The sequence below is a fragment of the Neolamprologus multifasciatus genome, chromosome 16 (genome assembly GCF_963576455.1).
Source record: "Neolamprologus multifasciatus chromosome 16, fNeoMul1.2, whole genome shotgun sequence".
Taxonomy (NCBI): domain Eukaryota; kingdom Metazoa; phylum Chordata; class Actinopteri; order Cichliformes; family Cichlidae; genus Neolamprologus; species Neolamprologus multifasciatus.
The window spans coordinates 18,126,138-18,140,668 of record NC_140454.1 but is presented as its reverse complement, the minus strand read 5'-3'; the positions used below and the strand labels follow the sequence as shown (position 1 = coordinate 18,140,668).

Genomic DNA, 14,531 nt, shown 5'->3' with positions numbered 1-14,531 from the left:
TGGCACCCCGCATTGCACTGCCAGACCCGAAACAGCCCAGCAACAGCAAAGCATGTTGGTGCTGAAAGCTCTCAAAACATCCAAATTGGCTTCCTCATTATATTGTCTTTAGCAGGTGTGTGAAAACTGAATGTTAATTTCTGTAGTTCGGCTGTAATATGTGTGAGCTTATACCCATTCTTGAAACTGGTGACACTGTGAGGAAAAAAGCCATTTCCTGATAATTCATGCGCGCTGTTCAAAAGGAGACACTCGGAGGCACTTAATACTTTTCTTCCCTCCATAATTTCTCCTGATTCGCAGGCACGCCCGGTATTACAAGTGAAGCAAATGCCACCAGCGTTAGAACAATTTCCTCTCGCCGCACTCAGAGCGCGAGAGAGTAAACAAATTCACACCTCACATTCCAAACATAGGAGGGGATGCTTACACGGAATGATGAATGAAGCAAAGTCCACTCTCCGTCGCAGAACAGGGATTGATGGGAAGTTAACTGATCCCTGGATTTGAGGGAGGGATTTAAAGCTCTGTTTTGTAGCCATTCATCTGGCACCTCGAGAGAACTGGCTCACATTGAGGGACATCAGATTCCTATGATGAGGTTGATGTGCTGTATCACAACACGTGCTGGGACATAATGCTATTTGTTCCACACCAGCACTCCGTGATGCCGCAAGATGTTAGTCTCCTCTCTAGTCCTGTACTGTTAGGGCACATTTTCAATCCATACTTATTATACTGTGGCCTGGGACCCAATTTATATTGCAATATTGTAGGTGGGAGTGAATAGAGATTGATCTAAAGGAGGAAATCCTTTTCCAGTGGGAAATAAACTATTTTTCATTCACCATAACAGACAACGATACACAACAGCTTTAGATGCTTTCTGCCTTCACACTCATTAAAAAAAATATAGAGAATGTTAAATAGATGGGGAAAAGCTATGCATGGGGAGTTGCACAGGGGAAAATTGTTTAGATTAGATTTTTTTGTATGCCACATCAATAAAACTGAGATGCTGCTAATCAAGTATCTATAACGATTTAGCAAAAATAAAAAAAAGGAACGCACCTATTTATAAATGCAGACATTTAAGAGGCAATCTGGACTGCAATCTGTTCAGTGAGATTATTCAGATCTCTCTCACAAGTCTGGCTGATGCCACAGGATGGGAAAGACGCAGACGAGACCAGCAGTAAAGATTTTATCAGCTCTACATATTTTATGGATTACCGTTTCATTGCATACATACGTCCTGTGAACGATTTTTGGAACGTATCGTCTCCCGGCAGTGAGGCAGTCCTGAAGCGCAGAGCTAAAGTTTTATTCATTTCACCACATTGCCAGGCGGCACTAACTATTACAGCATCACAACAGCGAGAATGTCATCCTCCTCGGTGGCAGGAGATTAGTCTGTGAAGGTGACTCCACCTGCACTTACACTCTTAAGTGTGCCAGGTGCTCCGTCAATCTCTGAATCCAAATTGGGGAGCTGTGCGAGGCAGCCAGTTTTAGCTAGCCTCCCCACTGTATAACTTACCTGTCACCATTGTGCCCCAGATAAGGACAGATGACCTTTCTCCTGGTTGTTATAATAAATCAACTCCAGAGGCTGTTATTCCTGGCACGGGCTTTTCATTGGGCCTTACAGGTATCAGTTGAGAAATAACACAGCCGGGCACCTTTTGTGGCATTTTACAAGTCAGTGTTTGATGTCATTTACGTCAAGTCCAGGCATAAGTATGAACAACACACACACACACACACACAAACAAAGAAGAGACGACACAAAGCATATCCGATATACTTGATCTGTTTATATGAACCAAATTAAGCTTAAACAGCTTCGTGCATTCAGTCATGTTGGGTCTTGCATTTCAAAATTGCTAAACTGGTTAAAAGAGGCTAAAGCCAGATTTTTTTTTTTTAACTACAGCACAAAAAGCTGAGACGCTGTTACAAAGGAACAACGCGCGTCATTAAAGCAATATTCATGAGCGTGCTGATCGGGTTGCTCCCGGCTGCTCCCGATCAGCAAATAATAAAGAATTTATGGGGAAATTCTTTTAGTTTTGCACAATTACTTTTTATGGACTGTTTGTTGTACAGAACTAGAATGTTCTTTTCTCAATTAGAGGGAAACAGAGCCAAAGTTAATTGCCCCTTTGATAATAGAAGCATTTTCAGCGGCTCAGCCACGAAATAGGCCTCATGGGGACGTTAAACACAGAATCTTTGAATCACTGCACCAGCTGACTCATTTTCATCACACTGATGACTACATTTACACAGATCAGCGTGAGGCGCTTTGCTCCTTTTCTTTTTACCTCAGTCGAGCAGGTGTTCTCACTCTGATCAAAAGCTGACCGGTAAGTAAAAGTCTGGCTCCGTGACAGCACTGAGAGATCACGGTTGAACAAAGTTTAGAGATAAAGCAGGGTATTCATGTATGTGATGGCTTGGATTAAATTATGAAAAAAGCGAATGTTATAAATGGAGACACTGTGAAAGTGACTGTGCTGCACTGCGGGACATGATACAACAAGAAAGTTTAGGGGATTTAAATCTAACCAAATTTTGCAAACCAGCTTCCAGAAGACTGTGACTGGAGGCTCTTAGCCATTCACTTGACACCAAGCTAACTATTAATCACACTATAGGAGCTGAATCAGAGGACTGGAGATTCATATTTGCCAGACCAGCAAGTATTTGACAGCGGCACCAGAGAATCCGAAAACCTATCCTGGCAAACTGAGCAGTTTTCATTACTTAGAGTGGCTCTTAGAGCAGAAAAACCCCACTAAGCCACATCTCGAACAGTTCAGGCTAAGGGACAATGACAAATATCCATAACAGCACCCCCCCCCCCCTCCCCAAATGCTAATATTGCAAGGATTTATAAGGGCCATTGTTTTGAATGTAATCACTTAATCGACCTGCACTAAACAATAGTGCAACAGTTTGTTACGTATCAGGCAGCAATGGTTGATGCACAATCTCTTGAAATACACCATATGTTATGCATCAGTCACACTAATAGGGAGGCAGGTTTTATTTCACAGTCATGCTCTTTAACACTGACCCCTTTCAAGATTGAAGCGAATGTCAGTTGATTTTTGTTGTATTTATTTTTTGTCTTGCTTCTTCTTTTGGCTGCTCCCTTTAGGGATCAAGACAGCAGAACAGCGGTCCCCAACCTTTTTTGCGCCACGGACCTGTTTATGTCCGACAATATGTTCACGGACCAGCTTTTAAGGTGTCGCGGATAAATACAACAAAATAAAACCAGTACCAGTACCAAAAAAAAAAAGAAGATTTATTCACATCAGACGGGAAAAGACCCAGGGAAACCGAGTTAATGATAAAAAATGATAAAAAAATAACTCTAAAAACTGCTAAAAACCCTGAAAACCATAAATTTTACAGCCGAGCATCAACACTTGTGGCCCAGTAACAAACGACTCATGGATGGCCCGTCACCCAGGGGTTGGGGACTGCTGCTGTAAAATATCTGTCTCCATCTCACCCTGTCCCTTGCATCTAACCCTCTACACGCCCTTTGTGTTTGTTTGTTTTTGTTTTGCTAAAAGTTCTTATTACTCTGACTTTTTGCCTCCCCAGATGGGCAGTTGCTATGGCAGTTCCACTTACACTTCAAAGGCTTGACCAAACAGGACACCCCCAATCCAGACGAGGTCCAACAACCAGGAGATACCACACCTTGTCCGGGTGTTAGCTGCGTGGCGAGTCAGGTTGCCGTCCAGATTGGTTGTGTCCTCTGTCCAATTAAGTCGTCCGCGATGGCAATGAGTAGTGACAAAGCAATTCAAAAATAAAATGATATAACAGCATGCCAGTCTGATTAATCTGATAAATAGTTGATATGAAAGCAATGGCACATTCTGAAATTTGAATAAAAATGTGTTTCTGGTCAAGCTTTTGAATGGTTCGGCCTCTCAAAAATGTCATCTACCCTCGAAAGCGACTAAAAAAGCTGCTGCGCAAACGAGTCTTTGTTTTCCCACTCATATTTTCCCCCTACATAGTCCAATTTGAATTTTATTTGTCACACTGGTGAACAATTGCTTGACATATGCTGTTGTACCCTCTGTAGAGGTAATGCTTAATTATCAAACCAACTGGATCAGGCCTGCCAGCAATGACGACTCAAATTAATGACACAGGAAAAGCAATCTGCGCACCCTGGAAGTCCAAAGCCTGCAAGGGCACTCTCAGCTTCACACATACTAAACATCCCATCATTTTGATGAGCACTTTCCCTCCTACATCCAAAGATACGACCAGAACTGTAAATCTGCTCAACTTTCCTCATTCAGGTTCATCTGTGCCCAGAGGGCATCCATTACCCTGCTGGTTCAGCGAGTCTGCACTTTCCCTTCTCCACTCAGCTCAGAAAGTCTGAGTTCATAGAGAGCAACAAGAGAAATGCTCTATTTGTTGTTACGATATGTTATGTATTTAACAAAAGTTTCAATGCTATTCTTTTTATTTTCACATAGCCTAACAGCGCATTGGTCAGACAAAGAAGAAAAATGGCAGCTCCTTCAAATGAATATCCAAAAAAAAAAAGGAAAGAGGAGCCATTTGTTTTACGTGCTGCTGCTTTCAAGGTCAATACGACCTCGATCCTCGTGAAATAAAAAATAAAAAAATTACAACATGACTTGGATGAAATCAAACTGACAAGCTATTTTTGTAAACACAAAAGCGGGAACGCAGATGACAACATGTAAAATACAGCTGCTCACCGCATTCAAGTTCATTTAGGTCAGGCTGTTAATGACTCCCCTCCCACATGCTGATTCAGGAATATGCCTAACATTGGTAGATGTCATACGCAGGTAGCAGACAGAGTGAGACATACACGGTTCACTGATCAGAGCTGTAAGTGGTAACGACCACACAGTAATTGCAGCCCTCTCTGCATCACTTATTATGAATAAAATATGATGTGGGGTGTTATTCAGCCAAGGATTCGGGCATGTCATTCGGGTGAGTAAGGAATAACACTGGTTACTGCTCCTGCTGGACTGCTGTAGAAATGAAGGGAATGGGAATATGTTATTTTGAAGACTGGTGGGCAAAAAATATTCTTTTGGCAGGAACTTTCACAGTTCTGGGAAACAGGGTTAAAGTAGCTTCATCTGCTAATATAATGGCACCATATTACTGATGAATAAAGAATTATCCTGGTAGCTGCTTCACCTTATTGCTTACCAAACTTTAAGCTAAAGTAATCATTAATATTAATACCAATGACCTCATAATATAGAGGATATTTTCCTTCAGCTTCCAATAGAACAATTTATATTGCATAGTGCATTTACAGTAACACAAAGATAAATAATGTGTAACTCCACAACTAGGATGTATCCACATTTTCAAGGTGATAATCTACAATAAAAGATGATTAAAAAGGCCCAAAACCAAACAGTGCTATCATTTTGCTCAAGTTTCAAATCCTTCATTATCTCTGCCTTTTCAGGCCGACACACAATACGCTCAACTTTGAACACAGTCCACATAACATGAAAACCTTGAGGATGCCGTGATCTAGAAATCGATTTTCAGAATCACAGTAGAGGACATTGCTAAATAGGCACTCTCGCTCTCTTTCAACGTTTCATTCAATCAGAGCATCGACGAGGGTCTGTGCCGTGCTGTGTTTTGACGCTGGTCTCTTTGTGCTCCTGAACTGAGCGTTCATTATGCATACGCAACAAGAAAGCTGCTAATGAAGATTGTATAATTGATAAAAAGTGCAACATCAGCATATGCGTGATATTATCACGAGGCAACAGCAAAAAAGGAGGGAGGAAATAAGATAAAGTGAAACCGGGGGGGCTGTCCAAAAAGTGCTCTCAATATCTTTCCATCTCCACGTGGATGCTTATGGGCTGCACAAATATGCACAAAATGAAGGTTTTAAGGAAATGTGGCTATACTGCAAACACAAACAGACAGAAACTGGAAGGTGGAAATGTTGCTTATGCAAAAGGATGAGTCATTTACATTAACAGTGAGTGCATCTGTGCAGTGTCTTAATAAGTTATAACAAAGAATATCAAATAATAATGGTTCAAATGAGACACGCATCCCAGTTTTAATGGATTTGTGCTGCAGAAGCAGGCCTCAGGGAAGTGACAGCAGATTGATCTGCACACCAGCAGCTCTAAAGAAGGGTTATATTATGAACAGCAAAGAAACTATGAAAAGAGAACCGAATGGTTTAACCAAAATCTTATTAATAACCTTTATAAATATTTGCCTATTTTGTGGCTTTTTATGTATTTATCAAATTGCTTTACTTTGTATCAGCTTGTCAGTTACTTCTAGAGCACACTTCCCTGGATGAAAGGTGGTTTTTAATTCACATATATAACACTGCTAATGACAGCTGGGAAATGTGGTGTCTTGTTCTTGCTGTGCAATTAATTAAAATGTTACCATACCATACCACCTTTATTTATAAAGGACTTTAACATAAAACCAGAGTTCACAAAGTGCTGTACATGCTAATAGCATAAGTAAAGAAAATTAAAATGAGATAAGATAAGATAAAATAAATAACTAAAAAACTAAAATAAATTGAAACATGTTAAAACAAATTGAGTCAACCCCTCTAATCAATGCCAAAGGCTTCAGCGAATAAATATGTTTTAAATTCAGAAAGAGAAGAGGCCTGCCTAACATGCAAGGGTAGATCATTCCACAACTTTGGAGCAACTACAGCAAAAGCACGATCACCTTTAAATTTAAACTTAGTTTTTGGTACCTCAAGGAGCTGCTGATTGGCGGACTTAAGGGAACGGGCAGGTGTATATGGTTGTAGTAGCTCCGAGAGGTGTGTGTGTGTGTGTGGGGGGGGGCAGGCCATTAAGAGATTTAAAAGCAAATAAGAGAATTTTAAAAACAATCCTAAAATGTACAGGTAGCCAGTGGAGTGAAATTAAAATTGGGGTAATGTGCTCAGACTTTTTTGTTACAGTTAAAAGACGTGCTGCAGCATTTTGCACAACCTGCAGGCACCTAATGGACGCATCACTAACCCCAAAATAAAGTGCGTTACAATAATCCAGCCTAGAAGTAACAAAGGCATGGATTACTGTCTCAAAATGCTGTTTCGATAAGAAAGGCTTTATTTTGGCTATTTTGGCTCTCAAATGAAAAAGCTAGATCTTACAACAGTTCTGACCTGGCTTTCAAGTTTAAGATTTGCCTCTATTTTAACTCCCAGATTAGTGATGACTGGTTTAACATACTGTGCCAGCGAACCTAGATCTATAATAGTGGCCTCAGAAGCGCCACCAAAAACCATCACTTCTGTTTTCTGTTCATTAAAATGTAAAAAGTTCAAAGCCATCCAGGCCCTTATTTCATCAAGGCATCTGAGCAGCGGGTCTAGTGAGAAGCCATTTATCTTTTTAAGTGGGAAATAAATCTGGGACTCATCGGCATGTTCACATATTTATTGTTATATTCTTGACCTTGTGCTTTGGCAGCTGCTGTGTACATCTATCTGACAATAATGATGTAAAATGGTGCTTAATTAATACAAGAATCAATCACTGATTGAAAAAGAAATTTACTCCCAGCTGTTTGTGACAGTCTGAACCAAAATTCAGTGAAGACTTAATATGAATTCAAAACGAAACCAAACTTCCAGACAGTAAAAAAATGATAATTAATATCTGTGAAATTCGCACATAATGGGTTGGCTGTGCTTGAACTCATACGAGACCAGCATCACAAAAGTTCAACTAAAGCGAAATATTGCTTCGATACAATAAAAGGACAAGGTACCATAAAGTTCAAATTAGCTTAGCCCTAATTCAAAGACTTGACCATTAAATGTCACTAAAATACCAAATGCCGAAACAGCGAGAGCCAAGCAAAGCCTTAATTCTGCCGAAGCATCCGATCTGCCCTGTAGACTGTGAGAGATGCTGACATTGTGAACGTTATGCAACAGGAGGGTGACCCTGATGAATTCTAGTGCAAAAGCATCACCAGAACATCTGTTTTATCACGTCAGCGCTCGAGTGCGTGTCAAACACTAAAGAAGTATAGGCTTTTATATTTGCTGTTGTGGTGGTGCTGTGCAAAATTAATGATGTAAAGAAGAATGTGGGGAAAAAATGACAAGATCCCACCCCCACATTTTAAATAGCTGATAAACTTTTCAGTGCAAGTCTTTTAGTGTTGGTTTGAAAGATAATGCATGTTTCTGGGTTTTGGTTGAGAGATCTTAGAGATTATGTGGATTATTTTTTCATTTTACTGTTATCTTCTCATACACAGAACATATCAGATTATTGTTACATAAATTTACTGACTGACACGCTGATTCATTTGAGAGTTTTATAATCAAGTTTATTTGCCTCAGACCAACAATAAAGTTCTGCTGTTGTTTATTTATCTCTGTGACAGATGATCAGCTGCACCTGGTGGTAGAATATCACACTGAGCTCGCTTCAATTTCAGTGGAGAAGAACATCAGATATTTCTCTAATACTAACCTTTTATTACACAGGCTTCTGAAGACATCGTTTACTCAGTCAGTTCTTGGCGCATTAGCGTTAAATACATTTTCAAAATCAGCACCTTGTTTTGCGGCCCAGTGTCACACTGAATACATCTGCATGAGTTACTCCTGACTGGAGAGTTAGATAATGAACATGTACCAATCAGAAATAATTCCAACAGCAGTCCTCAGCAGAGAACTCTGAAATTGCCTGAGTGGAAAAACAACCTGCTCAGCCAGCCAAATTCATGCAGCAGACAAGGTAATACTGTGATGCTCTCCACAAAGCAACTTAAGAGGACAGCACTTAGAAGTATGTTTCTCCAAAAAGTCCCTGAAGAGAGGCTGCCTGCCTGCTCCGCTTCTCCCCTGACTGACAGCACTCTCCAGAGGAGCTACACCGCAGGACACGCTGATCCAGTCTGACACGCCTGACCTTTCCTGGGCCGTACGGCTGGCTCGCCATGCAGCACGCACCGCCTGGCTGAAAAGGCCACACCATGCCAGTGCCATCACAGCCCTCCTTCCCCGGCCTCCCCTTACTGCCACCTCAGGAGCCGGTATACTCAGGACTCAATCTCAGACAGCCACTCAATCTCAGAGGCTCCCATCCACAAAACAAGGCCATACCATCAGAATTTGGCAGTGATATAGTATTGGCATTCCTCCGGCGTGCCCTTAGGTGGACTAAACATTTTTCTAAGTGGATTATAGTATTTTCTTTATAAATAGCATGTTTTGCTGGGCAAGGGTGATTTTTTTTTTTACTTTGACCTTATACCATTTATGATATTATAATTTAAGGCATTTCTCATACACAAATTAATTATGAGGATAAAATTTGCATAACGCTGTTAGTCATCTCTTTCAAATGGCACATAAATGTGCCTTATGCAGTGGCTGGTTAGTGAGGTGGTCTAACATAATGTGTCTGCCAACAGTCTCGGTCGTCGTGGCAGAATAATCTCAGAATAGATGCTGCGGGAGCGCACTGAGGAACAAGGCATGAGAGGACTGTAAGAGCAGAATGGATGCTGCAGCTGTGAAATGAAGAGCTGTCGCATCTAGTGAGCACTTCCCTGAGTAAAGAAAACACTTGGCACAGCAGAAATAAATCATGCGCTCAAGTACTTCAGTGTAATATATATATATATATATATATATATATATATATATATATATATATATATATGAACCAGAGAAGGAAATTGTCTGCAGTTTAAAAAAATGTAACAAGACATTTGACCAGTACACCTTCGGTTTGTAGTACTTGCACGAGTATCTTCTACTGCAGTTTTTTAAAAGAATCAGTAACTCTGGAAGCTGCACGGAAATATACACATATCCACTTTGCTAAGCGAAAACACTCAAACACGCATTGCTCATCCACTGGATGCTTCATTGCAGCACACCCACTTTTAGTAATTGTACAAGACTGTACATTAGTAGAAGCATTTGCAAATGTCTTTTTAACTGTAATTACCACACAACACGCTGACGGAAAATGGGTTTTGAATTAAGCAGGTCTTCTCCGCATTTCCTGTGAGGTGACATCACAGAACCAAACAAACAAACAAACATCCTGGAAAAATTTGAACTCAGTCATAAAGTAAAGATGGCTTCAAATGAGGAGACTTCCTGTGGTACGGGAGTGGCGCACTGCTTTTGCGTGCCAACAACAACAACAAAGAAAAAAAAACACCTCAGAGGGACTCATCAACGCAAGACATAAAGGCCAAGGGTGCACAGAGAATTGTGAGTAGCTAGTGATGTAGGAGTTGCACTCGAGCATGAGCTTTTTACAACTTCATCAACACCTCAAGGATAAAAGTTGGGCAAAGAATGATTCAGAGTATGTGGCTTTTATAGAATTCTCTGTTCATTTTCAGGAGGTTGTATCACTGGAGATTCATTTGAATTATATTATATTAGTAGTTATTTGGATAGGTGTTAAGCACTATTAAGTGTTTGCAGGAGATTTATATTTTAGAGGTTTAAAAACAGTATATGAATGTTGTTACAGTGAGCTACAGAAGCTATCTCCAGTCTCACCTCTTAGAGGGATGCCTAAAAAGTTCATGTACACTATACTGTACCTAATGTGACAACTGTATAAGCCCTCCAGGGAAATAGCAATGAGTAGACCTACCCATCCCATCCTGTGCCCATTCCATCCCCGCTTACTTCTCCACTCAAGAGAGGCAGTGCATTTTCCTTAAAGGCAAAACTTACATTTTGAATTCATTAAGGGTTTTATGGTCACATGGTTTAATTGGGCATTATTGTTTTGCATCCCCCATGGTTGTGGGGATTGGGTGCATTTCTGTAAGAGACTCTCACGCGTTACCTTTTATTCCTCCTGGCCTCCTTCTTATCCATAATGACAGGGACACAGTTCGTAAGCTCGGTCCAGTCTGCATGCAGTCCGCAGCTCCAGCCTGTAGAGAACCGGGAGAAGAGCCAGGACTCTTCTTTCCCCGGTCGGTGGCACGTGCATTTCTTCTGCCCCGGCTTGCAGTCGCACGGCTGCTCCAAGCGAATATTCCTCACCAAGTGCCTCCCGAAAGTCGTCCCCCCGGTCTTCTGGATGTGCAAAAACACTATCACGTCGTCCCCTTTGATGTTGAACTCCACGTGTCTGTCAAGGTCTCTTTCAGTGAAGTTGAATTTCGACGATAGTTTCGGAGGGCTGTCATCCTCCAAGTCTTGATCTCGGTAGAAATCATCGCTGTCCTGATAAGGGGTTGAAAGTAGACTCACCCCTCTAAATTTCTCCTCAGTCTTAAAGTGGCATGAATTACTGCCAGCGGGACATATGTACTGATAACCTATCATAACAAAAAGGACAGCTAAAATAGGAACTAAAATGAGCTTACTGGATCTATCATCCATCATATCAAGATAGTGTCTTCATTCCGTTACTGTGAATAATAAGGAGCACCCGTGGACACTTCGGAGATCAATGTTCCTTCATGCCTCAGACAGATTAAAGATGCCTATATTTTAAATGCAACACGTTGATCAGATAACACTCTCCAAAGACACTCAGACAAAATGAGAAGTCCACCTTAAGGACTCTAAAATACTGCACGCCGTCTGCACTGCGTTGGAAGTCCTGTCCGTATTCAAGAGTCATGGCAATTAAATCTCTGCCTGTCCAACTTCTGAAGCCGGTGTGGAGCTGCATCCAAGCCGACGACTCCCATGCCTCGGTATCAAGTTGAAAACGAAGCAGTCGGATGAGAGAGTTTTTAGTTTGACTCCCTCTTTCTTTCTAGTGCTGGTCCCGTGCAGTGTAAATCACAGTGTGGTTCAGTGCATCTCCATACTTATTTCTGCAGAAATGTCGCACGGCTTCTTGTTGGGCTCCATGAATGCTCCGGCAGGGTACGGCATCCTTTACGGGTTGAGACAGATCTGACTGTAGTGAAGCAGTGCGTTTGAGAGGATGCTGCTGCATCCGAGCCGACAAATAGGCGTTATGCTCTCGTCGCGGTTGGGCTGGGAAAGCTCCTCATCCCATCCCGTCCATCCCGTCCATCCCATAATCTTGTTTAACACAGTGCGAAGCCAGAAGCCCACACGGATATTGAACGGAGACAATACTGAGATTTATTCACATTTAAATACAAAGACCTTCCAACCTATCTATCTATCTATCTATCTATCTATCTATCTATCTATCTATCTATCTATCTATCTATCTATCTATCTATCTATCTATCTATCTATCATTTCCTTTGCGCACCCTGTTATTCTCCCATTATCTGCAGCTCAGTCATGTAACCCTATTATTTTCGTGTCACTATTGGCTAACTGCCCTTATAGTGACGTTTTGATGGCTATTAAATTTAGAAAGGCTTAAATGCACCTTTAAAGTGATGTCGAAATTGAGTTTAAAGTAATAGTCTGCTTTCCCACACAATAGTCTGCACATTTTGGACATAATACTTGTGAAGACAAGACAAGCATGTGAAAACAACGATGTCTCTCTGCGGGCAACAATGTCTCTCTGCGGGTACATTTGCAAAGTAGGGTCACACAAAAACAAAAAAAAAACAAAAAACAACCCCCCCTCCCCCCAAACAAAAAAACAAAAACAAATCATACATAACAATCTTTACTGATCTTTAGGGAAATCTAATAAAAACTAAAAAAAAAAAAGGAATGAATGGATAACTGATATAGCTTTAAAGTAGTTCAAATAATCTATAACATTATTATTATTATAATGATTATTATTATTATCACTATCATTATGAAGGCTAGAAAAATAAAAAGTTATTCTAAACGTAATGTAACAACTTCGGTTAATTTTTGGATTCACTATTTTGGATTTTTCCTTTCCACAGCCTACAGGAAGTGTCTGGAGATTCACACTGGAGATTCAATAAATACACACTCACGCGTACGCATCACTCACTACTAGTGTTGCTACAACATGCTCTAGTGCTTGAGCTTCAGCGTCTGTCTCTTTAGCTGTCTGCCAATGTGCCAGAATAATTTGCCACATTATCATCTAATTTAATTTAATTATACAACGACCTTTCTCGCCTGGTCTGTATAAACAATATAAAAAACGGTGTTTGAAAGTAATTAAAGGCCACGTTTTGTTTTCCGGTTTCCGGTTCTTTCGGGTAGGAATAACGGTCCGCGCGAGACACCTCGACACCCCGCAACCCCGGTAACAGGCTAGCCGTACAGGCTGTTAGCTGCCCAAAATATCCAGCGGAATGAAGCCCTTTGCTTTGTATGGAAACCACTAGCATCACTGACTGGGTGAGCTCTATGTTATTGGCAACACTGTAGCTACATAATAGTCTGTCCACTGTTACGTGTTTGTGGCAACCCATGCTCGTGGACTCCATTAGTTAAATCACGCTGCTGGGATGTTTTAGTTTATATCACGGCAGCTGACTTGTAGTCTGCAGCTAAGTTAACTTCACTCCTTTGCCTGACCCTTATGAGGAGACGTTATTTTATTATTACTCTCCTTGGTTAACGAGCACCTCTCATGTTTCTAGCATCTCCCATAATCTTGCGAGCTGTTTTTTTTCTTCAGACGAGCATGTGTGCGTGTGTGTTGGCTTTGAGGTTGAGATAATAACTCAGAGTAACTACGTGGCACTCAATGGCACCTCTCAAAAGCTGAACTGACGGCGTACCTTTTTGCTCTCTACCACTGCTATAGGTTCATGTTCCATCGCGACAATGAGGAGCGTTATTGTGCTGTCGCTACTGCTGCTGAACATGAATCACGTAATATCAGCCCCCAAAGGCGTCACTGCCAGTCTTAAAGCCAAGTGGAGCATGACGCCTTTCCTCCTGGAGACGAGGTACAGTACTTTTCTTGGAAATGCATATGTGCATTAAAACGGGGCACAGCCAGGTGCCCCTCCTCCTAAATGCACAGTTTTTATATTTTATTAATCTGCGATTTGTAGTTTAATCTTTAAATGTCCTAAACAGAAAATAAAATCTCATTACACTTCCCAGAGACAGGTCAGGACCAGAGACTAGAAATATTGAATGATTTCTATTTTTGCACTGCATTCACCTGAAAGCAAACTGAAATTATTTATTTAGTATTAAAGTAGTTACTGATTGCTATTCATTAATGCATTTATTTATTTATCCACTACTAATTCTTTCACTTCTTACATCAACACTGACGTTTTCGTAACCAAAACCTTCACCAAAACTTTCCTTGCAGACTGATGGATAATAGCACTAATTTTGGTGATTCAGCCAACCTTGGGCTGAAAGTTCCACGAATATTACTAGGAAACTCTATTCTCCCTTTCCTACTTCTTTTTTTGTTTTTGTTTTGTTTAAAATCACTGCAATTAAGGATTTATAATAGGATATTGTATTACCAGATAAAGGTCACAGCCTCAATGTTCTCCACGGTAACTGTGCTCATGGTCGTAAATACATTGTAGTTTACCACCATTTAGCTTTTTTGAAAGACTTTCTTGTGTTACAT

At 40.8% G+C, this 14,531-nt stretch overlaps 2 protein-coding genes across 6 annotated transcripts in view; one reads left to right on the top strand and one right to left on the bottom strand.

Moving 5' to 3' along the window:
* Positions 1–12,701, bottom strand: part of hs6st3b (heparan sulfate 6-O-sulfotransferase 3b) — an 86,303-nt gene extending 73,602 nt beyond the window's left edge. The window contains exon 1 of the mRNA XM_085134436.1: positions 10,893–12,701. Within this exon, the coding sequence (XP_084990562.1) occupies positions 10,893–11,440 (548 nt within the window). The 5' untranslated portion in view covers positions 11,441–12,701. The remainder of the gene's footprint in view (positions 1–10,892) is intronic.
* Positions 12,702–13,157: 456 nt separating this feature from the next.
* The window catches only part of uggt2 (UDP-glucose glycoprotein glucosyltransferase 2), a 50,864-nt gene continuing 49,490 nt past the window's right edge, over positions 13,158–14,531 (top strand). For 2 of the 5 annotated variants that reach the window (XM_085135705.1, XM_085135704.1), the window contains exons 1-2: positions 13,168–13,324; positions 13,737–13,881. In XM_085135705.1, coding sequence (XP_084991831.1) covers positions 13,757–13,881 — 125 coding nt within the window. In that variant the 5' untranslated portion in view covers positions 13,168–13,324; positions 13,737–13,756. Of the gene's footprint in view, positions 13,325–13,736; positions 13,882–14,531 lie in introns of all 5 variants that reach the window. The other 3 variants (XM_085135707.1, XR_014869834.1, XM_085135706.1) reach the window with 3 other exon arrangements.